Source organism: Polypterus senegalus, chromosome 15 (assembly GCF_016835505.1).
Source record: "Polypterus senegalus isolate Bchr_013 chromosome 15, ASM1683550v1, whole genome shotgun sequence".
NCBI classification, from domain to species: Eukaryota; Metazoa; Chordata; class Cladistia; order Polypteriformes; family Polypteridae; genus Polypterus; species Polypterus senegalus.
The window spans coordinates 114,728,892-114,755,443 of NC_053168.1; the positions used below are offsets into that span (position 1 = coordinate 114,728,892).

A 26,552-nucleotide genomic window follows, 5' to 3' on the forward strand; every position below is an offset into this window, starting at 1 on the left:
CTCTGTTTCCACTGTGCCACCTTCAAAGCTCTTTCCCCATGACTGTCCCCTCTTGTCTTCTTCCCCACTCACGCCAAAGCTTGCCCCCTTCCTCATGAGAATGGGCTCAGGGTCCAGGAAAGCACTGCTACCATCTTGATCCTGGGTCACTGCGATTTGACCGGAGAACACAAAGTAGAAACTGTTCCCACAGTGTCCCTTCCTGACGATCACTCTACCCCGTCCAAATCTGAAAAAGTACAACACATAAAGGAGAAGATAATAAGGTTTCCCATGGCTGGTGTGTGCCAGTCTGCTCAGGCTCCACCACAGACATGCAAGGTAAGGGTTGAAGGGCAGAACTTATAACACATGATGTAGTTTATAGCATTTAAATAAGAATGTACAGTAATTGCACAGCAATTTGGGTGCCAATGGCAATGCGTGAGATCAAGAATGGACATGAAAGCTGTTACAGGAGTAACAACAGCATCTCTGGTACCATGGCTTGTGCACCCATCTCAAACTGGACTGGACTGCAGGTCTGCCTGTTGGTTTGCCAACTAGGATCCCAAGCTGTTTCTTTATATGATGGGTGCAGCAACATGCTGTACCAGTGCATGCTCCCCGACCTGACCTGACCTAACATCAATAGGACTGACATTAGTATAGACTAATTGTTAATATCTGGATTTCTACTAAGATTTCTACTAAATGTGCCATGCAGAGACTGTAAGTCATTACTGAATGTGCATCACTTTCTCTTGTCTTTGAATTGGTAGTGAATGTCTGCCACCCCCACTCCAGTGTACACCAGTGCCTTTGGACTCAGACTCTTGTTATAAGGGCACAAATGTTCTATAAGTAGAGTAGCTAGGAACAGTAGAGATGGAGAGATGGCTACCCTGTAAGAACCCAAAAGGGCAAACAAAGATTACCACCACCACACACACATTTCTTACCTCTCATAACGCACGACTCGGGCAAGCATGAACTGCATGTGTTGGGAGTAACGGCGGAAACTGGGCATCCCCCTCAAAGTACTCCTCAGGAGCTTTACATCCTCTTCACTTCTCCATTCAGGGGGCCACAGAGCCACCTGAATGGCCCGGGCAGGGAAACGAAACTGAGGAATATGGCAAGATCATTTTTAGATTTGATGTCAGGGAGGAGGAACAGGGCAGGTGGAAAAGAGGAAGTCAGATGGACAGGAGACTACGAGTACCTCATACTGGCTTTTGAAAGTGCTGGCATCGAAAGTGGGCGCCTGATCTCGGCGAGACTTTTTTCTGGTTTTCTCTGGCTGGAATTAAAAAAAAATTCAAATCTAAAATTAATGTACATCTAACAAATGTGGATTTCCTTTAAAGTGTAAGTGATGTAGTGACAATAATAACTCACAAGAGGGGTGGGCCGTCTAGGATTGGTTAGTTTAGCAAACTTTTGAGGAAACTGTGCAGTAAGCTGCAGCTTGTCATTCCAGAATGAGTCTACATGTAGATCTCACAGTCACAGATTCCACAATTATCGATGCCCTCACTTACAGTGGATTCAGGAAGTATTCAGACCCCTTCATTTTTTCACATTTGGCTGTTGTATACAGTATTTTAGTTTTTTACTTTTAATAAAGTTGACAAAATCCTAAATTCCTGTTTTTGCTTTGTCATTCTCATATGTTGATTGTTGCTTGATGATGCAAAAAACCCCAGAATTTTACTAATTTTAACACAAGACTGCAACAGCACAAAATGTGAAGAAAGTGAAGGGGTCAGAATATTTTCTAAATCCACCATAAGCTGAATTCCTAGTCACTGTGGACTTCAATCAGTTGTGTACCATGGCCACTCGTAACTACCTCCAGCTCAGAGGTTCTTCTCAGAAGTGACTACCTCGCTGGTTTTAACGAGGTGCAGCCCTTTAAAAATGGAGATATGAGGTAATAATCGCAATGTACTTGTTATAATTGTAAATGTAGAGAAAAGCCAAGCAAAATGACACCTTTTATTGGCTAACTAAGAAGATTACAATATGCAAGCTTTGAGGCAACTCAGGCCCCTTCTTCAGGCAAGATGTAATACAGAAACTGAAGTTCCCTGAGTTTATATCCACACACTAGGACAAGAAACAACAATGGTAAATTTTTGAATGAAAACTCTTAAATGTAAAAAATTAATAGGTTCATTCAGGCTAAGATTAATTTAACAGGAGATAGAAGAACAATGTATGGTCAAGATCTTTAGATAAGATAACTGTCCAATAAAGTCCTTTGAAGTTTGTGAAGTTTTTCAAAACAATGCAGATCTGTAGTCAGGTTGTCTGTGTCAGTCTGAGAGATGCAAACAGTCTTCATATCTGGCTATAAAACTCTTGTCTCTGTTCAAGCCATGCTGTAATGTATTAAATTTTAACATGAGCTTAACTTCCCATTCTTTTCTCTCTTGCTGCGTTTTGAAGTTGCCCATAAGCACTGTGACTTTAAAGTCCCTCTCACAGTGTCCATGGCTGTTAAAGTGGGCGCTACAGGAACATCTGTGTTGCCATGTTTAATGTGGAATCTGTGTAAATTCATTCTCTGGCGGAGTGTTTGTCCAGTTTCTCCCACATAGAGTGTAGTGTCAGGACATTTCATGCAGAGAATTAGGTAGACAACATTCGATGATCTGCAGGAAAATGATCCCTTTATGTGATGTTCAAGTCGGGAGTTTGGTATAATTATACGGTCTGTATTGTAGATGTGGGCACACGTTTTACATCTTTTCTGTAGGCAGGGAGATGTGCCATTTTCTGTTGGTTTATTTAGGGAGCTTCGGACAATTAGTTGCTGAAGGTTTGGTGGTTGTCTGTATGCCAGGAGAGGAGGTTCAGGAAATACATTTTTTAGTGTTAGGTCGTTGTTTAGTATTGGCTGGAGTTCCTTTATAGTTTTTCAAGTGTTTCAAGATGTGGGTTGTAGGTGACAACAAGGGGAATGCGGTTCTTGTTGTCTTTGTTTTTATATTCCAGAAGGTTCTCTCTGGGTATGGCAGTAGCTCTTCGTATTTGAGTGTCTGTTGTTTTGGGGGTATAACCTTGTTTGATGAATTCTTGTCTGAGCTCCTGCAGTTGTTGATCCCGGTCTGTCGGGTCTGAGCAAATCTGATTGTACCGTATTGCTTGGCTAAAATAATGGCGCCTTATATGTTTGGGGTGAAAGCTATCACTTCTTAGGTAGGTCCGTCTGTCTGTTGGTTTGTGAAAAACAGAAGTTACAAGGGTGTTGTTTTTCAGTTGAACTGTGGTGTCAAGGAAGCTGACTTCTGTTTCTGAGTAATTCAGCTTCAGCTTTATGTTGGGGTGAAAAGAATTGTATTCATTATGAAAATGGAGGAGGTCCTTCTCACTGGCAGTCCAGATTATGAAGATGTCATCTATGTAACGGAGATATAACATTGGTTTTAAGATGCACATTGACAAGAAATCTTCCTCCAATTTTGCCATAAATAGGTTTGCATAGTGAGGTGCAAACCGACAGCCCATTACAGTCCCCATTTGTTGCAAGTAGCAATCTTGTCCAAAGAGAATAGATTATGTGTCAGAGTGAATTTTATCATTTCTATTACTGACTTTGTGGGTAAATCATGTTGTCCGAGTGCGTTTCACATGCCAGTATGCCATCATCATGGGGATGTTTGTATACAGGGCCTCAACATCCATTGTGGCCAGTAAGGTTCCCTCAGGTAAGGGCCCAAAGCAGACAGTTTTTAAGAAGTCAGTGGTCACAATGGATGTTGAGGCCCTGTATACAAACATCCCCCATGATGATGGCATACTGGCATGTGAAACGTACCTCGGACAACATGATTTACCCACAAAGTCAGTAATAGAAATGATAAAATTCACTCTGACACATAATCTATTCTCTTTTGGACAAGATTGCTACTTGCAACAAATGGGGACTGCAATGGGCTGTCGGTTTGCACCTCACTATGCAAACCTATTTATGGCAAAATTGGAGGAAGATTTCTTGTCAATGTGCATCTTAAAACCAATGTTATATCTCCGTTACATAGATGACATCTTCATAATCTGGACTGCCAGTGAGAAGGACCTCCTCCATTTTCATAATGAATACAATTCTTTTCACCCCAACATAAAGCTGAAGCTGAATTACTCAGAAACAGAAGTCAGCTTCCTTGACACCACAGTTCAACTGAAAACAACACCCTTGTAACTTCTGTTTTCACAAACCAACAGACAGACGGACCTACCTAAGAAGTGATAGCTTTCACCCCAAACATATAAGCGCTCCATTATTTTTAGCCAAGCAATACGGTACAATCGATTTGCTCAGACCCGACAGACCGGGATCAACAACTGCAGGAGCTCAGACAAGAATTCATCAAACAAGGTTATACCCCCAAAACAACAGACACTCAAATACGAAGAGCTACTGCCATACCCAGAGAGAACCTTCTGGAATATAAAAACAAAGACAACAAGAACCGCATTCCCCTTGTTGTCACCTACAACCCACATCTTGAAACACTTGAAAAACTATAAAGGAACTTCAGCCAATACTAAACAACGACCTAACACTAAAAAATGTATTTCCTGAACCTCCTCTCCTGGCATACAGACAACCACCAAACCTTCAGCAACTAATTGTCCGAAGCTCCCTAAATAAACCAACAGAAAATGGCACATCTCCTGCCTACAGAAAAGATGTAAAACGTGTGCCCACATCTACAATACAGACCGTATAATTATACCAAACTCCCGACTTGAACATCACATAAAGGGATCATTTTCCTGCAGATCATCGAATGTTGTCTACCTAATTCTCTGCATGAAATGTCCTGACACTACACTCTATGTGGGAGAAACTGGACAAACACTCCGCCAGAGAATGAATTTACACAGATTCCACATTAAACATGGCAACACAGATGTTCCTGTAGCGGCCCACTTTAACAGCCATGGACACTGTGAGAGGGACTTTAAAGTCACAGTGCTTATGGGCAACTTCAAAACGCAGCAAGAGAGAAAAGAATGGGAAGTTAAGCTCATGTTAAAATTTAATACATTACAGCATGGCTTGAACAGAGACAAGAGTTTTATAGCCAGATATGAAGACTGTTTGCATCTCTCAGACTGACACAGACAACCTGACTACAGATCTGCATTGTTTTGAAAAACTTCACAAACTTCAAAGGACTTTATTGGACAGTTATCTTATCTAAAGATCTTGACCATACATTGTTCTTCTATCTCCTGTTAAATTAATCTTAGCCTGAATGAACCTATTAATTTTTTACATTTAAGAGTTTTCATTCAAAAATTTACCATTGTTGTTTCTTGTCCTAGTGTGTGGATATAAACTCAGGGAACTTCAGTTTCTGTATTACATCTTGCCTGAAGAAGGGGCCTGAGTTGCCTCGAAAGCTTGCATATTGTAATCTTCTTAGTTAGCCAATAAAAGGTGTCATTTTGCTTGGCTTTTCTCTACATTCATAATGGCTAACACGGTACAACAACCTAGTACTACAGACATACAAGACACCGAAATGTACCGCTACTACATGGAATTGAAGACCGTGGAAGAAACTGGCACACATGGACAGCGACATCTTCTTCTTAACGAAATGCAAAAGGAAAATCTTATCGAAAGGCATCATGATAAGGAATCCGACCATACACACTTACAATACTCGGTTTGCAGAGCAACTTTGTTTTAGAACATCTGCAAGGATAAGAAACCACTTAATCCAAATTTTCTACAACATCAAGAAGAACACGCAAAGAGATCCAAGACCTCATCCTGCTCCTTGGAAATGACAGTCAGGAGATGGTAAAGGAACTCCATCGCTATTACAAAAGACTCCAGAAACTCCTTATTGTCAACAAAAAGAAAAAGCTACATAGATTACGAGAGAAAGCTGGACACTTAATAACAAAAAACAAAGAGCAACAGACCTGCATTGTTAATCTCTCCTCATACACACCAAATGAAGCAGAGATTTCAGTACTCACAAAGGGACTCTCATATTGTCCTGCAAAGCCCATTGATAACATCAGACTCTGCAGTGATATGGAAGAATTCTTCAGAAAACTCAGACTAAAAGAATTTTTCCACAACAAAGAGAACGGTAACACACAGGAACCAACAACAAGCAGTTACAACAACCCCACCAGTAAATCCACATGGACACCAGAAGCTGGCAGAAACCCCTCACTGGATAATTATATAGACTGCTTCCGACAGAGAGTAAAACAGGGATCTTAAACAGGCAGCAAAATCAGATAGAAAACATCACTGGGGAAGAGCGGAGAGCCATACATTCACTAAGAGATAATACAGAAATCATTATCAAACCAGCAGACAAAGGGGGTGCTTTAGTCATCATGAACACATCAGACTATATACAGGAGGCACAAAGACAATTGTCAATACTATGCATTATTATAAACTGCAAGAAGACCCAACAGATCTCTACAAAAAGGAACTAAAAAAGATAGTAAGTAGCTTTCCTCTTGACATCAGGGATCAGGTAAACAGTTTAATTCCTGAGAACCCCAAAATGGGTTACTTCTACATGCTTCCTAAAATCCACAAAGAAGGGAACCCAGGAAGGCCCATCATCTCAGGAATTGGCTCCCTGACAGAAAAGGTTTCAGGTTGGGTGGAACACATTCTTAAACCTCTCGCCCAAACACAACCAGCTACATCCAGGACACCACTGACTTCTAAAAAAAACTGTCTGCTTTGGGCCCCTTACCTGAGGGAACCTTACTGGCCACAATGGATGTTGAGGCCCTGTATACAAACATCCCCCATGATGATGGCATACTGGCATGTGAAACGTACCTCGGACAACATGATTTACCCACAAAGTCAGTAATAGAAATGATAAAATTCACTCTGACACATAATCTATTCTCTTTTGGACAAGATTGCTACTTGCAACAAATGGGGACTGCAATGGGCTGTCGGTTTGCACCTCACTATGCAAACCTATTTATGGCAAAATTGGAGGAAGATTTCTTGTCAATGTGCATCTTAAAACCAATGTTATATCTCCGTTACATAGATGACATCTTCATAATCTGGACTGCCAGTGAGAAGGACCTCCTCCATTTTCATAATGAATACAATTCTTTTCACCCCAACATAAAGCTGAAGCTGAATTACTCAGAAACAGAAGTCAGCTTCCTTGACACCACAGTTCAACTGAAAAACAACACCCTTGTAACTTCTGTTTTTCACAAACCAACAGACAGACGGACCTACCTAAGAAGTGATAGCTTTCACCCCAAACATATAAGGCTCCATTATTTTTAGCCAAGCAATACGGTACAATCGTATTTGCTCAGACCCGACAGACCGGGATCAACAACTGCAGGAGCTCAGACAAGAATTCATCAAACAAGGTTATACCCCAAAACAACAGACACTCAAATACGAAGAGCTACTGCCATACCCAGAGAGAACCTTCTGGAATATAAAACAAAGACAACAAGAACCGCATTCCCCTTGTTGTCACCTACAACCCACATCTTGAAACACTTGAAAAACTATAAAGGAACTTCAGCCAATACTAAACAACGACCTAACACTAAAAAATGTATTTCCTGAACCTCCTCTCCTGGCATACAGACAACCACCAAACCTTCAGCAACTAATTGTCCAAGCTCCCTAAATAAACCAACAGAAAATGGCACATCTCCTGCCTACAGAAAAGATGTAAAACGTGTGCCCACATCTACAATACAGACCGTATAATTATACCAAACTCCGACTTGAACATCACATAAAGGGATCATTTTCCTGCAGATCATCGAATGTTGTCTACCTAATTCTCTGCATGAAATGTCCTGACACTACACTCTATGTGGGAGAAACTGGACAAACACTCCGCCAGAGAATGAATTTACACAGATTCCACATTAAACATGGCAACACAGATGTTCCTGTAGCGGCCCACTTTAACAGCCATGGACACTGTGAGAGGGACTTTAAAGTCACAGTGCTTATGGGCAACTTCAAAACGCAGCAAGAGAGAAAAGAATGGGAAGTTAAGCTCATGTTAAAATTTAATACATTACAGCATGGCTTGAACAGAGACAAGAGTTTTATAGCCAGATATGAAGACTGTTTGCATCTCTCAGACTGACACAGACAACCTGACTACAGATCTGCATTGTTTTGAAAAACTTCACAAACTTCAAAGGACTTTATTGGACAGTTATCTTATCTAAAGATCTTGACCATACATTGTTCTTCTATCTCCTGTTAAATTAATCTTAGCCTGAATGAACCTATTAATTTTTTACATTTAAGAGTTTTCATTCAAAATTTACCATTGTTGTTTCTTGTCCTAGTGTGTGGATATAAACTCAGGAACTTCAGTTTCTGTATTACATCTTGCCTGAAGAAGGGGCCTGAGTTGCCTCAAAGCTTGCATATTGTAATCTTCTTAGTTAGCCAATAAAGGTGTCATTTTGCTTGGCTTTTCTCTACATTCATAATGGCTAACACGGTACAACAACCTAATTGTAAATGCAAATTAATAGTTTATATTCTTATGAATTTTGAAAAAATGTTATGTAACAGTATTTAAAATGTTCCAAGGTTAAAAGTAAAAGTTTTTATTTAATTTAATGTATTTAAGTTATCTGGAAGGCAGGTAATGATAGAGCAGGTCAAATGTTGTAGAGGAGAGGCATATGGGAAGGAGAAAAGGAGGCAGATACAAGGAAAGGGACGTAGAAAAGAAAACAAGTTTCTAGATGGGTAGCACAGGCATGTAGAAGCTATGTGAGGAATGGTTAAGTTGTCAACCAGATAACTAAAGTCAAGTTACAGGAGAGTGAATTTGGTTATTTTTGTTGTGATCTTCAACCACAGACTCATCATTGATTTAGTAAGTAGCGAATTCCAACGTAAAGCTAACTAGTTTTATACACTACAGGGTGTCATGTCTGTTTCCAAGGACTGTACTGAGTGAGCCAACACAGTGAAGAGTGCAAGTGCTTTCTCTTGGAGGCTGGTCAAACCACGTCAAACTTACCTGCAGCTGAATGTCAACTGGAGCTGAGAATGTCATTAACACAAGCTGGCCGTATGGTTCATCTTATCTCCAATTTGGACGGTAGAGTGCAGTTGCCTGTGTGTTCAACAGGGGTGGAGGAGCCGATTGTTTTGGCTGCGTGACACACAAGTGTCAACCAGGCCAGCAATGTTTTATTTTTTGTACCCTTTCCATTTAATTTTTTCTTTTTTCCAGCATTAGTGAAAAATTGGATTTATTTACTTATTTTTAATTGAGCTTTCAAACATGGACATTGTTTTCATGTAATAAATATAATTTACTTCAAGTACTTTAATATTTCCAAATTCCAAGTATATATAACTGTGTATGTGTTGTTGATATATGTTTGTATATGTGTGTGTATGTGTATATATTGTGGCACACGGCTGGGGGTGGTACCCAGCCGGGACCCCCAGGAGGACCGGAGGAGGGCTTGCGCCTCCTCCAGACCACGAAGGGGCGACCGCCCTGGTTGCACAAGGGGGCCACGGGTGCAGAGCATGGAAGCTCAACCCTGTAGGGGCCCGTGGTCACCGCCAGGGGGCGCACCGGTCCCTGAATAGTCCTGGACCTCAGCACTTCTGCCACACCAGGAAGTGCTGGGGGGAAGAAGACTGGGGACACCCGGAGGGCATCCGAGTGTGCAGCCGGCACTTCTGCCACACAGGGGAATGTCCGCGGAGGAGTGTCGGGGAGCAGCTGGAGCCCATCCGGGCTGCTATAAAAGGGGCTGCCTCCCTTCATTTGGAGTCAAGAGTCGGGTGGAAGGAGACGGGAGACTGGAGAGAGAGAAGTGGAGGCGGCCGGAAGGCAGGCACTGGGAAGAGAGGCCTGGACTTTGGGGGATCGTTGCTGGAGGCACTGGGTTTGTGCACGGACTTATATAAACTGTAAATATTGTATATAATAAACATGTGTGTGCTGGGTGACAAACCGTTGTCTGTCTGTCTATGTCCGGGCCAAGTTCCACAATATGTATATATATATATATACTGTATATAATATATATATATATTATCTATACATACAGTATAAAATTTATAATTGTGAATGTGGGTGTTATTGATGTGTATGTATTTATATATTTATGAATAATAGTTCATATATTTGAACATATCCTTAAGCAGTTGTGTGTTTTGTGACTTTAACTGGATATAGGTACAGTATAAGCAGTGAATAGAACATTAGTGCCAGTAAATGTTTAGGTTGTACAATCAAGTTTAGAGAAAAGTATTGATCATGTCGCCTTATGGCAGATTCACCAGTCAAGCGTATGAGCTCCAACAACAGCAGTTATGATAGCCCAGAGTCAAGCTGGAGTCAAACTAATTAGTCAAACTAATTAAACTAAAAATGACTAAATAGCAAACTGAGTTTGCATACTTTATAAAGTGTCTTATCCTACAAAGTGGTTTAACTGTCAAAACTGCAGGTCAAGAAGACTGTCAAAATCAAGGGTTATATAACCTGTACTTGAGTAAAAGTAGAGATACTTTTCCAGAAAGTGACTCAAGTAAAAGTAAAATTTACCCGTGAGAAAACTACTCAGGTAAAAGTATTAAAGTATCTGATATTAAGTGTGCTTAAGTTTCAAAACTGCAAGTAAATGTAGAATCGCTCCCTCCTTTATAGTTGTTGCTAACTGAACATAATTCACATTACTTTCTTTTAATGGTAACCATTTTGTTAATGATCACTTAATTCCTTCCTTTCTGGCTACTTTATAAATCTAAACCTAAAAGAACTGAATAATTATTAAAAGTTATGCAGTAAAAATATTTGATCTTTATGTTGCATTCCACCTGACATAGTGACGTTTACTGTGGTCCTTTCTGCCATCAAGAAGAATAATAAGAGACCACGTCCTGACCACCTCTCCGGGTGCCCAGACTTACCTACCTGTTCATCCTGGTATTCAGGGTGCAGTCCAGGCCCCAAATCTGCCCAGTAGCTGAACCCCAGGGACTCTTTAGCAATACTGGTGAGGGTTCGGATAACCATGGAGAGGAGGGACACCTTCCTTGCTATTGCTAGTAAGTGCTGCAAGTGAGAATAGAGTTCAGTTAGTGACATTCTTCTCAGATCTTCTTACTACAGACAGCCATTCGTGGTTTGAATAAAAATACATAAATGTGATAAGATGGCATGAGCCGAGACACAGAACAAACAAGATGGAGTGACAAGAGCAGTCATGAACATAAAGCCACAAGTGACAATACACATGTGAGTGAACATTAACAGAAACCAACAGGACACCTAAATGCCATGAACTGAGAGTCCCAGCACTAAGCAGTTCCAAAGCACACAGTCCCAAAAATGCCCATTAAAGATTAAACTGTCTAACCTGGCTAGTAAACACAGAATTTTTATATATAAAAATAGTTATTCTTCACAAAACAATTTTCTGTAATGCTATGGAGCTCCAAAGAGCACAAAAGGCATACAGTGCCTATTAAGGCCAAATCCAAAAGCAAACAAAGTACCAATACAGTCGTCAGAAGAAAGAGCAATGAGGTCAAGACAATCCAATAAATCATAAACTACAGTAGAAAACAAACTATAAAACACCTTAGTGCATTTGAACCAAATCAACAAGAACTGTTGGGGTCCCTCCTAGTTTATAGCTGGAAGGCAATTGAGATTGGCAGATGGCCTCACATCTTGGGGGACCACCCACAACATACAATAAACATGACCACTTTATTGAAAGATGAACACAATCAATACTATATATATATACAGTATACATAATAAAATTAATATTTATTAAAAAAAGGTGTCATAAAAAATTAATTTGCATCCCCTGACTGAGACATAACACTGAAACTGTAAATAACACACACAGATACGAGCAAGCAAAGACAAAAATGGGGTGGGACATAATAGGCAAAAAAAGACTTTAGAAGGAAACAAAGACATGCACACATAAACATGACAAAACTTAGGGAAACATGAACAAAAAGAAACACACTCACAGGATCAAAACAAACCGGAAATTAACATAAAACAAAAAACCCATTAAAACACACGTCATCGCCCCCTCGTGGCCACAGCTTACACTACACCCACGCACCAGATAGAACTTGTAATATTACATGTTTTTATACATATGTTTTTGTGTATTATTGGGTTTTGAAATATGAGAATTCTAATTCTGGCATATATTTTACATATAAAATAGATCTGAGAAAGTTAAATTTCAATACTATCTATTTGTCTTTTTTATTTATGCAATTCTGTTTGGAGTCATCACAAGATTCACTTGTGGAAATTAACAATATAATAATGGTGGTGATCATACTGTGCATTTTGCCGCAGTGGATACAGCAAACTTTCAAAGCTTCTTAGCAATAGTTAGCTTTATTTTCAAAGAGACCCTAGTGGCAGATTTGTGTGTTCCTTTTGCCCTTCTGGTTTTGGTTGCCTGTTCTTGACTGTTTTCCCAGTTTTGACTCCTGACTGTCCTCCAACCACATCCTTTATTTTTGTTTCTCATATTCTTGTATTTTGTGCTCACCACAGGTTGTACTCAATAGAACTAAATGCATAGGACTTGCACGCCAATCAGCTGAAGGCCACCAAACTCTAAGAGTGGGATTTGTGGTTTCCAGTCTAAATTCTACTTCTTGTTTCTCTGTTTCATAAGAGTGAATCGAAAGCAGGCTATAAGTATGTTATAGGGAAAATAGCCATCTATGGACTGGTTCCTCATCGAGAGCTGATTTCTGTCTTGTCCCAGATGTTACCAAGGTAGGCTTGAGTTCATGCACCTCTGAATTTCAAAAAAGTGGATAGTGATGATAGATGGATTACTCCACTATCTCTTCTTAAATGCCCTGATCTGCCCAATGCACCCATTATCTAATAAAGGTGGATATGATGAGACAGACTAACCATCAATCACTGATATAATGCTATCATATGGAGTTCAAGCCACAGGAGGTTATACTTAAGTTATATAACACAATGGTTAGGACTCACCTGGAGTACTGTGTGCTGTTTTGGTCTCCAGGCTACAAAAAAAAGATCTAGAAGGGCTAGAATAGTCCAGAGGACATCAACTAAACTGATGCTGGTAAAAAAAAGGTTTGAGCTATGAGAAAAGATTAAAGGAATTGATGAAGATGGGAACTATCACTCAAGGTCCTGGTGGGCTACCGTAGCTGCAGGTTTTCTTTACAATTAGATTTCTAAGTAGAAGACAATCTTTGCTGATAACGAAACTTGACATTCAACTATATTGTTTGTAAGCACTTCCATTCGGACAAGACATATTTAAATTATATTGTTGAATTTCCTTTTCTGTAAACATTATTTTATGTTTTATGGGATGGAACTTACACTTCACAATCTTCCAGTTTTTCTCTCATTTAGTTATAGACATTTTATTAACACAGATACTTCATGATGCACATTCACCATTGTAAATGGAAGCAAGTTAGCTGCATACTTGAGGTTTCCTTTATCTTTTACACCTCATTAATAACTAATGTCTAATTAAGAAAACACAAAACAAGTAAAACCTAAATGCAGCTGCGTAAAACTGAAATAGGCAGTTAAAGCTGCTGAATTGTAATAATTGGGTTACCTAATGTTAAACCTGAAAAACATTTTGCTTTAGCAGCAAATAAATTATTTCTAATTAAGAAATTGTTTGAGGTGAAAACTGTGGCCCTCCACAACAGTGAGTGAGGATCCATGATATTCAACATAACTGAAATTTGTCTAGCGTGAATGTAAGCACAAATATGCAGTATAGTTAAATACCACATCTCATTATCAGCTAAGTCTGTCTTCTAATTAGGATACTGGTTGGAACAAAAACCTGCAGCCCCCCAAGAATGTGATCAGCTGTCTCTGCATTAATAGGTGACATGATTGAAGCATTTTAAATTATGAAAGGAATTATTCCAGTGGATCGAGACTGTGACTGAGTTCACCAAGGACACAGGGACGCGGTTAGAAACTTGTTAATTAGAGTTCACATAAATGATCTTCTTCACTGAGAGAGGCATAGACACATGGAATAAATGACCAAGTAGTATGGTAGACTTTAGGAACCTTTAAAATTCAGCTTGATTTTAATTTTGTAAAATTTTGTGGAAAGGATTGTTGAGATTTATTGGGCTCAGTGGTTTGTTCTCATCAAAAAAAAAATCTAATCTTCTAAGATGCTCTGCATATTTTGAATGTTCAAAATGTGTAAAACTTCTAATGTTTGAACTCTGCCAACATATAACATCCACAAGTGCAGATCATATCTGATGAAGTATGCAGCACAACTCGTGGTCCAGGCTTTGGTTCCCATCGCATCTGAACTATTGTAGCTCTCTGTTAGCAGAAGAACCAGCATGTACTACCAAGCCAAAAGCAGCAGCACATCTGGTACTCCACCAGCTGAGACGGGCACGTGTCACTTCTCTTTTCAGATTGCTGCATTGGCTCCCTGTAACAGCACATATTCATTTCAAATCCTTGATGCTTGACAATCATGTAGTCAATGGCTGAGCTCCTACATGTATATATTCTGTGGCAGATGGCCAGGTCCCATGCTTGGTCGGGACACCCCTTTGACACTGAATCCAGGGGAGCAGTCATGGAATGCACACTATGTCCCCAGAACACTTGTTGCCTGTTTGGAACACCGGAGCTCATTCCTGTCGGGCTCTGTGGCTACCGCCCGGGGGAGCTACACGGCCTAACGAGCCCGTCTGGGTGGGGACGCAGCCACACCCGGAGATGTAGCTGGAGGTAGGTCCATGAGCACCTTCAGCACTTCCAGGTGGACTATAAAAGAGGCTGACAGTCACCACTCCAGGAGCTGCAGATGGGAGGAGGAAGATGGAGTTTGCGAGAGAGGAGTGAAGGTGGCAGAAGAGAGGAAAACGAACTGAAAAGTCGTGAGTGAGTTGGTGGAACCGAATTGTAAATAAGTGTAAATAAACATGTGTGTTGTGGACATTTGTGTCGTGTCTGTCTGTGGCTGGGCTATCTTTTACAATACATACTCATGAGGTCCTCTGCTCCTTCTCTGGCACTCCAATCTACTGATGAATGGTGTCTGGTGATGTCACCTCAGCATCACATCAAACCTCAATCTGGACTTTTTTATGTGTAGCTCCTAGCTGGTGGAACAAGCTGCCCACCTCTGTTTGAACTTCTGAGCCCCTCAATGTGTTTAAGAAGACTCTCTTATTTGGTGAATTTCTGTCTAACTGATGCACTTTATGCATTTTTTGTAACTATGGAAGTGTAGCTAGCTTCCATTTTGCTCTAAGCTCTTCACCTGTTCCCTGAAATGATGCCATCTTACCTTTTTTAGTTGCTTTGGATGAAAGTGTCTGCTAAGTGAATAAATGTAAATGTCTGCCAGGACCTGTTTATAAGAAAACTCCTCACACTGAACTCCATCTTTCACCTACTTTGGTTTTAACAGATAAAAGAACTTCCTGGCTCTCAGTCAACAATTCACAGAAGCACAAATCTGTCTCCAGTATCTAAAGTCTTGAATATTAAAAATGTATAGAATGGCTGGTGTGAGTTCCTGACTAAATCTTAAGCTCTGAGTTATCATTAGGTCTTGGTCACCTACCTGACCAATGCTCTTCTTGCCCAGTTACTCATTTTGGGTAGATGACCAACTCTGAAGAAATGTCCTGGTACACTCTTACAAATAAAGGTGGTCCTTCGGAGCAATGCATTGGGGAACCATTTTTGGTTCTCACAAGACCCATTTGCATGAAGTTTCCAAAAATAACCTTCATTTATTGAGATCCATAACAGGCTCCATACAGTGAATAACCACACATAGATGGTAACAGATTTGAGAAATACCAATAGGTCCTGACTTTAAAAGGACTCTCACTGCACACAACAACACAGGCTAAATCCAGGTTTTCTCAATCTGTTAGTGTCCTGCTAGGTAGCCTACCATACATTAAAGATTTCTTTTTTTCCTACACATTTGGAAGTTTTTCAAGCACAACGAACTAATTTCAATTTCAGAGAACCATTCCCAGAATGAAATGGTGCTTTGTCAAGTAATAATTGTAGGAACCACAAAACACAGCAAAGAACCATAAAATGCCAGTACAGAATCAGTATTATTGAGAGTGTAGCTCCAAACTCCTTCCATTTCACAATTATTGGAGCCATTGTGCTCCTGGGAACACTCAATGATTTAGAAATGGGTGAACACCCTTGCCTGAGCTATATGCCTCATCAAAATTTTATTACAGAGGTCTACATAGTGCTCATAGAGTGTGAATTGTGTGTGTCTTTCTAAACCTTATTCTTCTTTTGTCTGCTCCTGTTAGGGGTTGCCACAGCAGATCATCTTTTTCCATATCTTCCTGTCCTCGTCATCTTGTACTGTCACACCCATCACCTGCATGTCCTCTCTCACCACATCCATAAACCTTCTCTAAGGCCTTCCTTTTTTCCTCTTGCCTGGCAGTTCTATCCTTGGTATCCTTTTCCCAACATACTCAGCATCTCTCCTCTGCACATGTCCAAACCAACGCAATCTCGCCTCTCTGACTTTGTCTCCAAAGACAATGTCCAATAATTCTTATTGCCACAGGTGGACTCCAAGCAAGTTCTAGACTCATCTCAATGAGAATTAAAGCAAACAGGTTGTACTGGACCCCAATTTGGAGTGACACAGCAAACAGACTGAATGCTTCAGTGAATGAGAGCTTTTAGCATATGATTTTTTTTTTATAAATTTGCAATGCTTTCTGAAAACCAGTTTTTACTTTCTCGTTATTGGTTATTGAGTGTATACTGATTGGCAATAAATGCAAATTTATCAATTTAAAATTAAATCTACAACATAATAAAGTATGCAGAAAGTGAGAGAGTCCAAAAGTCTGAATCCACTGTGTAGATAGAAGCGACGGGTGTTGAGCAGGCTCCAGTCAATATTGGAGAATCCATTGCATCCACTGAACAGGATCATCTCCAGACAGAGGAGCAGCTTCAGCAACAGACTGCTGTCACCGTCCTGCTCCACTGACAGACTGAGGAGACCCCACACTATGCGACTCTTCAATTCCACCCGGGGGGTAAACGTTAACATTATACAAAGTTATTGTCTGTTTTACCTTCATTGTTATCACTCTTTAATTTAATATTGCTTTTTATCAGTATGCTGCTGCTGGAGTATGTGAATTTCCCCTTGGGATTAATAAAGTATCTGTCTATCTATCTATCTATCTATCTATCTATCGAATTTGCTGGTCTGTGTTTTTTTGGAAGTAATAACTGTGGTAATCATACTGTAGATGTTGCCCCTTAACCTGTGTCACACAAGTGTGCCTGGAATATATCTTCATTTTAAACGTTCATTTCTCAAAAACGGGATGTGACGGAGCAGTTCTTTTGCCAGATTTAGATTCGGCACTCTCAGATTTATAAAGAACATATAAAAGTTTCACTGGGGCCAAAAACCTTTTTTATATTTATTTGTTTTTTGCAGACAGGTGTAATTAGTACGCTAAATGTCGTGCCTCACGTCTAACCTTCAGTGTTCAAATTCCGTACCCAATCATTCTCCGTGATGAGTGTGCCGGTATCTCAAGTGTACGCATGCGTCACCTTCGGGTACGGAGATTTTACTCTCTCGTTACCAAAGAGGTGCTGCTTAGGCAATTCCAAATTGACTGCTTGCGCTTCAGTTTGCCGTGGGATGGATCAGTTCCCTGTCCAGGCCTGTCTCTTTTTTGCCTTGTATCCAGGACTGCCGATGTCGGTTCTGACCACCCGACGAGTCCTAGCCATATTAAAAAGAACGCGTGCAGGTAAGGAGGCAACTAAAAATGGCACTCGGGACACATCACTTTCAGCACAAATCAACACGCATCTATTTTAAAAACTCGCTTTCTTCGGCAACGCGTTCAAGTGCTGGTTTATGTCGTGGGACTGCCTTCCCGACTGAGCTCCTAAATGGCGAAGGAATGGAGAAAGATGGTTTGCTCGTGTCGCTGTACCAAGGAGCGGATATCTCTGGCAGGACCATCAGACACCAATGACATAAAGTGCAGGCAAGATTAAAAATTGCGCTAATCGGTCCGTGCTATGTGTCGACCTTCTGACACATTAGGTGAAGCGTTCTGCCGTGAAACGATACCCAATGTTTATATTATATAGTGCCTTTCACAGACAACAATATCAAACATATATATCATGGTGAACTGAGGAATCACAGCTTAAAATTATGCATGAATCCGTTTCACCACCCCTTTTTTATAGATTCTCCTCCGTCAATTCATTTCTAAATCGATGGCTCTGAAGTTCAAAACAAGTGTTATTATGTCAAAAATATATATTTTTTGTAAGCTTGGTTTTTTATGTAATCTTAATATCCTATGCATTGTTCACTGCAGCGATCCTTCCATCACCAAAAAAAAAAATGCACTTAACGTGTTTTTATTTTACTGGTGCTTTGTCATCTGAGATTGTTCTTATATTACCATACAATTCAAACACATACCAAAGACATTTCCAAGTCTATTATTAGCCGTCTTTTTTTACTTTGTTGTGCGGTATTATTCTTGATGGCTTTATAAAGCGCAGCGGTCATCCGGGTACAGCTGCGACATGGCAGTTACAACTTTGTTTACTGTGAAAGGCGCTGTATGAAACGGAATGAAAAGTGAACGATGCTCGGCATAAAATACCCCCAAATACCAACACTTCTTCTATTACATTCTTTTCATTGCTGTCGCCGGAACCTTCATACTTGAGGCAGAGACTCCCTCCCTCCAATTAGACCCCATGCTACCTTTCCATCTTCACCGGCTTTGCTTTGCTCCGCGTCGTTCTGTAATAAATAAAAATATAAATAATTAAAGGAGAATAAGAAGAAATTATTAAGAAAGAAAAAGACGGTCAGTAATTGGAAGAATCAAAAAGAGACATTAGTCTGGAATCAAACGGACCTCAGCCATTCGGTCCTGGGAGATGCGCTGCTCTGGAATGAGTGTTTGTAGCAACAGGTTAGTGATTAAACGGAGCGAGCGAGCTGGCGTTTATCCGCAAAGAGCCGCGTGTGGGTGGGTGTGTGCGGCCGAAGGAGGTGCAGCTGTCTGCTGGATCACTCGAGAAGTACGTGCGAGCGGTGAGGACTGATAAGGTGTAGTAGTCATCATTTGAAAACAACTTCACACCGACGTACTGATCAGCCGCTCTTTGATTCATGTAGTTCATAACATAGCACTTGCAACTCAAATGCAAACACTACAATCATGTTATCATCACACCTTAAACATACATTATCTTGAGGTAGTTCAACACGTTCATTTTGTGACAGACAGAAAAGGTACTTGATAAAACAAACAAAAGGGAAGATAGAGTGGCGTGAATGGAACTACGTCAGAGAGAAAGATAGCTGTAGTCTGTGGTCAGTTTATTTTTGTGTAATACTCTTTACTGACCTGGTTCAGAGTGCTATATCAAGTTTACAGGTAATATACAAATTATAAGATATATAAGACACGTATAAGAATGCAGGTGGGGCTAACTGAGGAGGCGGGCCATAAAAGTAGCTGCTAAGAAATGGGGGCACAGATACAGCACTATAAGCAACTCTTCAGATGGAGCTCCCCATGACTGGCAGCCCTTCACAGACAACTTTAACACACGCAACGTAGTTGGGCGCACATGGCTAGTAAATAAATAAAAGTTCTTTCTATAGCCTTCATATGGATGGGTCTTTTGGGAACCAAAAATGGTTCCCCAATGGCATTGGTCTGAAGAACCACTCTGGCACCTTTATTTTTAAGAGTGCACTGTTAATGTCCATTGCCCAGGGTTGTGGTCTTGCGTCATGTCGATGGGCTGCCTCTGTCCCCCGGTGAGTTGTATGAGGCAGGTCTGGTGGTGTGTATTTGTAAGCACAGGATAAAGCGGCTGGAGGGCGAGGAGAAGTGAAGGCAGGCAGCCAAGAAGAGATTCCCAGGAGAGGAGTGTATGGCCGCCGCTCAAGAGAGGACTGAGGGTTGCTCCTGCTGAGTGACTTGGGGGTGACCAACCACTGCAGGAGAGCCTGAGGAATGGCAGGGGGAGACTGTAACATAAGTTTAATATGTCATTGTGCTCTGTACAAATATTTTATAAATCTACTTTTCTTTCCACTCACATGCACAGCAAATACAAAGCCAAATTTAGCACAGGGGCTCATCATTTCGAACTGCTAATCAAGCATTAGAAGACAAGACAGGAACAACTGCGAAATGGGCAACGTGCACTATTTCTGTGTGTCAAACTCAGCATGAAATTGTATCCTCACTTTACCTTGTTTGGAAATGTATTATTAACCTAAGTGGGGGCCTGCACATGAAGAAAGGGTATAAAACCTCTGAACATTGCCCGGTACACCTTAGAAGCTGACAGACGGATGGGAGTTACCTTCATCCGATCCGGAAAATACTTCCAATGCAGCAACGAAAATGGCAGACTCTACACATTGGGCTCTCACTCCCAAAAGTCTTGTCATGGCTTCCTTCGTCTGTTATTAAAGAAAACTAAGTTATTCCTCCTATGTGATTTCTTACCGCCGTATCACTAAGAGAGGGGTATCACCTTTTTATATTATATCAATACTAGCAAAATACCCGCGCTTCGCAGGCGTCGTAGTACTGCCTTAAAATTTTTATTAAGAAGAAAATTAAACCTTTTCAAACTGAGCAAAAATATAATAATAATTATTTGTTAAGGATCTCTTTGTATACAACATTGTCAGTTCGGCCCTCCAGTTGTAATATGACCAAGCTGTGCGCTGAGCTTACTCTTGAGCATGCAACGTACTGTTGGCCATGTGAAAAGCAATCTTGTTTCAAACCTCACAGCTTGGATTGCTGCTGTCATAATCAGTTTGAGTTTCATGGTTTGTTTCAATTACGACAGTATTTGCAGGACTTGTGTTGAAGTGACATTCGGCATCTGTCAAGCATTGTAAGTATACAACCGGTTTCATCGATAACTTCACATTCAGCTTTTGAGAGTTTAAACATTTATAAACATCAAAGTGTCCACTACTCAAATCGTCACCTGTGAATCTAAGATGTGTAAGAGGCATTAGTGGTTGTCGAAAGGTGTAAAATATTTGGCCATTTCAGTACACTTGAAAGCGACAACCGAACAATTCAGCGGCAGCCATCAACATTTCACATGCAAAAGCAGAGGTGAAGGGCTTAAGCATTTCACTGTTATAGTGCTCCTGTGTAGTATAATTATCTCCTGTACCATCATCAGTCCACACCTTGAACCTGTACCAGTCATTCAATACATAAGACACAATGTTCCTCCGGATGTCAAGAGTGAGCCTGATATGGCCGTGCAATATGCAACACAGAGAATGGAAAAGGTAGGTGCCATCTCCGAGAATGGAAACCACTCGGTAAGTGACAGTTCTTTAATCAATGGTGATCACCTCGATAGACATGTTAATGGGGGTACAGTTGGAACGATAAAGGAAATGGATACCTGAACAAGGTAAAGTAAGTCTAAAATACCTACACAATAACTATAATCATAATAAACGAACAATAAAACAGCAGAGAAGCTGTGGATTAAATAAAAAGGCTGCAGTTATCAGCAGGGAGACGTGAATCCCGTGGCGAAGCAAGGAAGGGAATGTAGAGATCGGAGTGACGAATGGCCTTATATAGGCAGGCAGCCAACAATGTGGGAGGCGTTGGGATGGGGGACCCACGGTGACCGAGCTGCAGGCTATGGACGTATATATGTGCGTAAGTAGGATTCAGTTAGCGTTGGGAGCCCGCGTACCAAATTTTTTGAAGATGGGCCCATAAGTAACAAAGACCGTTCGAAAGTTCAATATGGCGGCCGACAGTGGCGTCATACCACCAAGATAAGTACGTACATTGGTTTCGGTTAGTGCAGGGAAGCCGCCTACCAAATTTCGTGAAGATGGGGCCATAAATCAGAAAGTTCAACATGGTGAACATTGTCGACCGTTATGACCGTTACGCGTAGAATTTCGAAATGAAACCTGCTTAACTTTTGTAAGTAAGCTGTAAGGAATGAGCCTGTCAAATTTCAGCCTTCTACCTACATGGGAAGTTGGAGAATTAGTGATGAGTGAGTGAGTCAGTCAGTGGGTCAGTCAGTCAGTCAGTCAGTGAGGGCTTTGCCTTTTATTAGTATAGATAGTTTCGGGTTATGTAACACACTGCAATTAAAAAAGAACACATTCCAACAAGGGAGCTAGTGCTCCTGCTGGATACAGAGACAAAAGAGCAAGGCTCAGTGTGGTGCATTGTGGATGCCAATGGAGTGGTGGAGAGGACCTGAGCCCAGTGAAAGGTTTGGCTGTGCCTGTCAGAAGGACATCTTCTCGCACTGCAGGGTAACATGATGGCTAAGCAGAGGAAATGTCAGTTTTTAGAAAGATGCACTGTGGCTTGTGTTTGTTTTAATGAATGGACAGATTCCTGCCATGGAATTTTAATGCCATTTTTAAAGATCTATTTATTGTTACATATTTGTACTTGTACTCTCCACACATCACCTGTTCTTATTGAGATTATTTCTTTATTGAAAAATCACTACACTTTGAAAACATTAATGTTTGGTTTTAATAAAAGCACTAAGCACTTGCAGCTACCTCGTGCTGACTGTGTGTGTGTCCTCATTTGCCCAGCTCATCCTCAGTTTGATTATCAGTGGTTCCGGGTTGAAGCTGAAAAGGACCATGGAGCTAACCAGGACCATTATAGCCTGGTGGTAAAACTGTGCAGGCCAAGGATGAGGCAGACCGTAGAGGTGTTACACAGCAGCCATTGAGGGGGCACCTTAATTTAATCTGTGATCCAGACCTATAATGTTGCTTTCAGTGTCAATTCAGTTAAAGTAAAACAGCCAAGAGACTGGTGCATCTGCAGCTCCACAGAAGGAGGTTCACCTGCTCACTTGTAATCGACAGTGAGTCGTTGATAGGTCAATTAAGGGTTTCATGACGTGGTCCAAGTTCATCATTTTAGACACCAGGTTCTCTTGATGAATGATGCAGTGAAATGTCCAAAAATCTGGGAAATGGTCATCAGTTTTACACAGTTTATTTGCAGATCCCAACATAGCTGGTCCACCGTTTGCAACTATTGCTAATAGTTTTGATAACTGCAAATTTGTCTTCTCGGCTCCAGTCGTGAGTTTCTCTTTCAGGTCGCTGCCACGGATCCGATCAGTATGAAGCAACTCTTCCTTAATTGTGCAGACTTCTAGATAAATAGATAGATACCGTATTTAGTCGTGTACCATGCGCTGTCGTGTAAGACACCCTAAGTTTTACAAAGAAAATCGCGAAAATCGTTTTTCCCCGTGTACGATGTGTGTTGTGGTTGTATAGGAAGCGTTTAGATAGAGAAAGAGCGCGAGAGAGAGAGTGCGAGAGGCAGAGTGCAAGTGTACGACCAAGCAAGCGAGAAAGAGAGTGCGCAAGTGCGCGAGCAAGAAAGAGAGTGCGCAAGTGCGCGAGCAAGCAAGTGAGAGAGAAAGAGAGCAAGTGAGAGAGCGAGCCCAAGCAGTTTCCTCGTGTATGATGCACAGTTTCCTCGTGTATGACGCGCACCTGATTTTCTAATGATAATTTTCGGAAAAAATGTGCGCGTAGTACACGTGTGAATATGGTACTTTATTAATCCCAAGGGGAAATTCACATACTCCAGCAGCAGCAGCATATTGATAACAATAAATTAAAGAGTGATAAAAATGCAGGTATAACAGACAATAACTTTGTATAATGTTAACATTTACCACCCCGGGTGGAATTGAAGAGTCGCATAGTGTGGGGGAGGAACGAACTCCTCAGTCTGTCAGTGGAGCAGGACAGTTACAGCAGTCTGTCGCTGAAGCTGCTCCTCTGTCTGGAGATGATACTGTTCAGTGGATGCAGTGGATTCTCCATAACTGACAGGAGCCTGCTCAACGCCCGTTGCTCTGCCATGGATGTCAAACTGTCCAGCTCCATGCCTACAATAGAGCCTGCCTTCATCAACAGTTTGTCCAGGCCTGAGGCGTCCTTCTTCTTTATGCTGACTCCCCAGCACACCACTGCATAGAAGAGGGCACTCGCCACAATCGCCTGATAGAACATCGGCAGCATCTTATTGCAGTTGTTGAAGGACGCCAGCCTTCTAAGGTAGTATAGTCGGCTCTGTCCTCTCTTGCACAGAGCATCAGTATTGGCAGTCCAGTCCAATTTATCATCCAGCTGCACTCCCAGGTATTTATAGGTCTGTACCCTCTGCACACAGTCACCTCTGATGATCACAAGGTACATGAGGGGCCTGGGCCTCCTAAAATCCACCACCAGCTCCTTGGTTTTGCTGGTGTTCAGGTGTAAGTGGTTTGATTCTCACCATTTAACAAAGTCCTTGATGAGGTTCCTATCTCCTCCTCCTGCCCACTTCTGATGCAGCCCACAATAGCAGTGTTGTCAACGAACTTTTGCACGTGGCAAGACTCCGAGTTGTATTGGAAGTCCGATGTATATAGGCTGAACAAGACTGGAGAAAGTACAGTCCCCTGCGGCGCTCCTGTGTTGCTGGCCACAATGTCAGACCTGCAGTTCCCGAGACGCACATACTGAGGTCTTTCTGTAAGATAGTCCACGATCCATGCCACTAGGTGTGAGTCTACTCCCATCTCTGTCAGCTAGTCCCTAAGGAGCAGAGGCTGGATGGTGTTGACTTCTGACACAAAACATACAAATAATGCCATCTGTGGCTTATCTTGAACGTCGCAGGACTGATCAAAAGCAACGCTAAGATACTTACATTACTCAAGATCAATATTTAACTGTGTTTCAATTAAGTTGTTGATATCCAATATTCTTGTTTCAATGGTGTGCCGTGACAGCTGCAAGTCTAACATAGCACACTTGAAGTTGTCATTTTCGGGAGAGAGGATAGCAACAATATCCTTGTGTTATGTCTTCACAAATTTTCTTTAGCTGTATGGGTTCCCAGCATATGTTCAATGCCACTTGATATGATGCCAATGTAATGGTTTCTGAGTGCTTTGTAAATTTTCGAAAACACTTGAGTCTGTTTCAGCATGCCTACTTTGTGCTTGCAAAGTTCAGTACTATAGGGGAACATCTGCGCCATGTTAGCATGGAGTGAGGTGAAATGGTGCCCCAGGTTTGAAGCTTTAAAATGTGAAAGTAACCAGAAGGGTGTCCCATTTCATTCCACAAAAAAATACAATTCCTCCCATTCAGGTAAGAATGTCCTGTGCTCCTCTTCATATTTGCGCTTAGCTTTGGCAATATTTTTAGTAATTTGGCATTTTGACTTATCTGAAATATAAACAGTAAAAAAATACTCTGATGACCAGGGGCCTCATGTATAACGCCGTGCGTAGAACTCGCACTATAACATGGCGTAAGAACAAAAGCCAAAATGTGTTTACGCACAGAAAAATCCAGATGCAGGAATCTGTGCGTACTCCAACTTCCACGTTCTTCCGCTACATAAATCCCGATCTGCGTGAAAACTAACGCTCGTGCATGCGCATTATGTAACACCCCAAATCCTCCCAGAATTACACCTATTTGAATATGCAAATCAATATAAATCGCCCTTAAGCGCAGCCTTCTGTGAAAAGACAATGGGAAAAGCACGGGGGAAAATATAAGAATTTCAGCGAATACCAAGTGGCGGCAAATGAAAAACATACTATTTGTTCAAATAAACCGTGGTATAATCAACAAAAGGAAGTTGATCGAGTGACATAGCGTGTTGGAGAAACTTGAAAGCTCACATTCACAAATCGCACAGTGCCGGAAATAAAAAAGAAGTCACATATCAAAGTCGCCGTGAAAAGCAGAGTTATAGCCCACTGTCTGAGTGTCATATGAAAGCTTATTAGGGTACAGAGAAAAAAGGCACACAGTGAGGAAAAAGCACGAAATGTCAACTTCAATCTCGACATTTCCACTTTAATCACGTAGTTTATTTTGTCATTAAAGTAGAACATCATAAACTTCATCTTAAAATCGTTTAATTAACCAGTTTCTCAAATCACATCGTAATTAAAGTAGCACGTTAAATGCTTTGTTTTGTATTTGATCTTATATGTGCTCTATGTGTGTGAATTGCTACTTGCTTCTTAAACCGGCTCTCTTCCTCCAACTGGACACAGAATCCATTACATTCGTGATATTACAGCTCTCTGAATAACTAAAATACTGAGATGTATACGTGATATCATTTTCATGATAATAGGAGTTAAAGCACGTTATTAAACGTGTTTCACTTCGATGAAATAATTTATTGCAGCAGTACAATCAGGGGCGGCTCTAGGCTTGTAGTGGCACTGGGCAGAGGAAGAATCGGTGGCTCCTTCGCCCGCCCATCAGTAAGGTAGCTTATGCACAGTGGACGGCTACGTCCGTTGTGGACACTGCATAGCAGCCTCGTGCTCATGACACAAGCATTTAACTTTTGCCGAAATTTGTCCCTGTGTTTTTAGCTGTGT

At 41.2% G+C, this 26,552-nt stretch overlaps 1 protein-coding gene across 4 annotated transcripts in view; it reads right to left on the reverse strand.

Annotated features, from left to right (window-relative positions):
- Positions 1-19,021, reverse strand: part of LOC120515805 (cyclic nucleotide-binding domain-containing protein 2-like) — a 45,956-nt gene extending 26,935 nt beyond the window's left edge. For 3 of the 4 annotated variants that reach the window (XM_039737123.1, XM_039737122.1, XM_039737125.1), the window contains exons 1-6: positions 18,989-19,021; positions 18,832-18,870; positions 10,947-11,087; positions 1,205-1,282; positions 942-1,105; positions 73-229 (exon numbers count right to left, since the gene is read on the reverse strand). In XM_039737123.1, coding sequence (XP_039593057.1) covers positions 73-229; positions 942-1,105; positions 1,205-1,282; positions 10,947-11,087; positions 18,832-18,870; positions 18,989-18,997 — 588 coding nt within the window. In that variant the 5' untranslated portion in view covers positions 18,998-19,021. Of the gene's footprint in view, positions 1-72; positions 230-941; positions 1,106-1,204; positions 1,283-10,946; positions 11,129-18,831; positions 18,871-18,988 lie in introns of those variants that run through there. The other variant, XM_039737124.1, reaches the window with a different exon arrangement.
- Between the last annotated feature and the right edge of the window lie 7,531 nt (positions 19,022-26,552).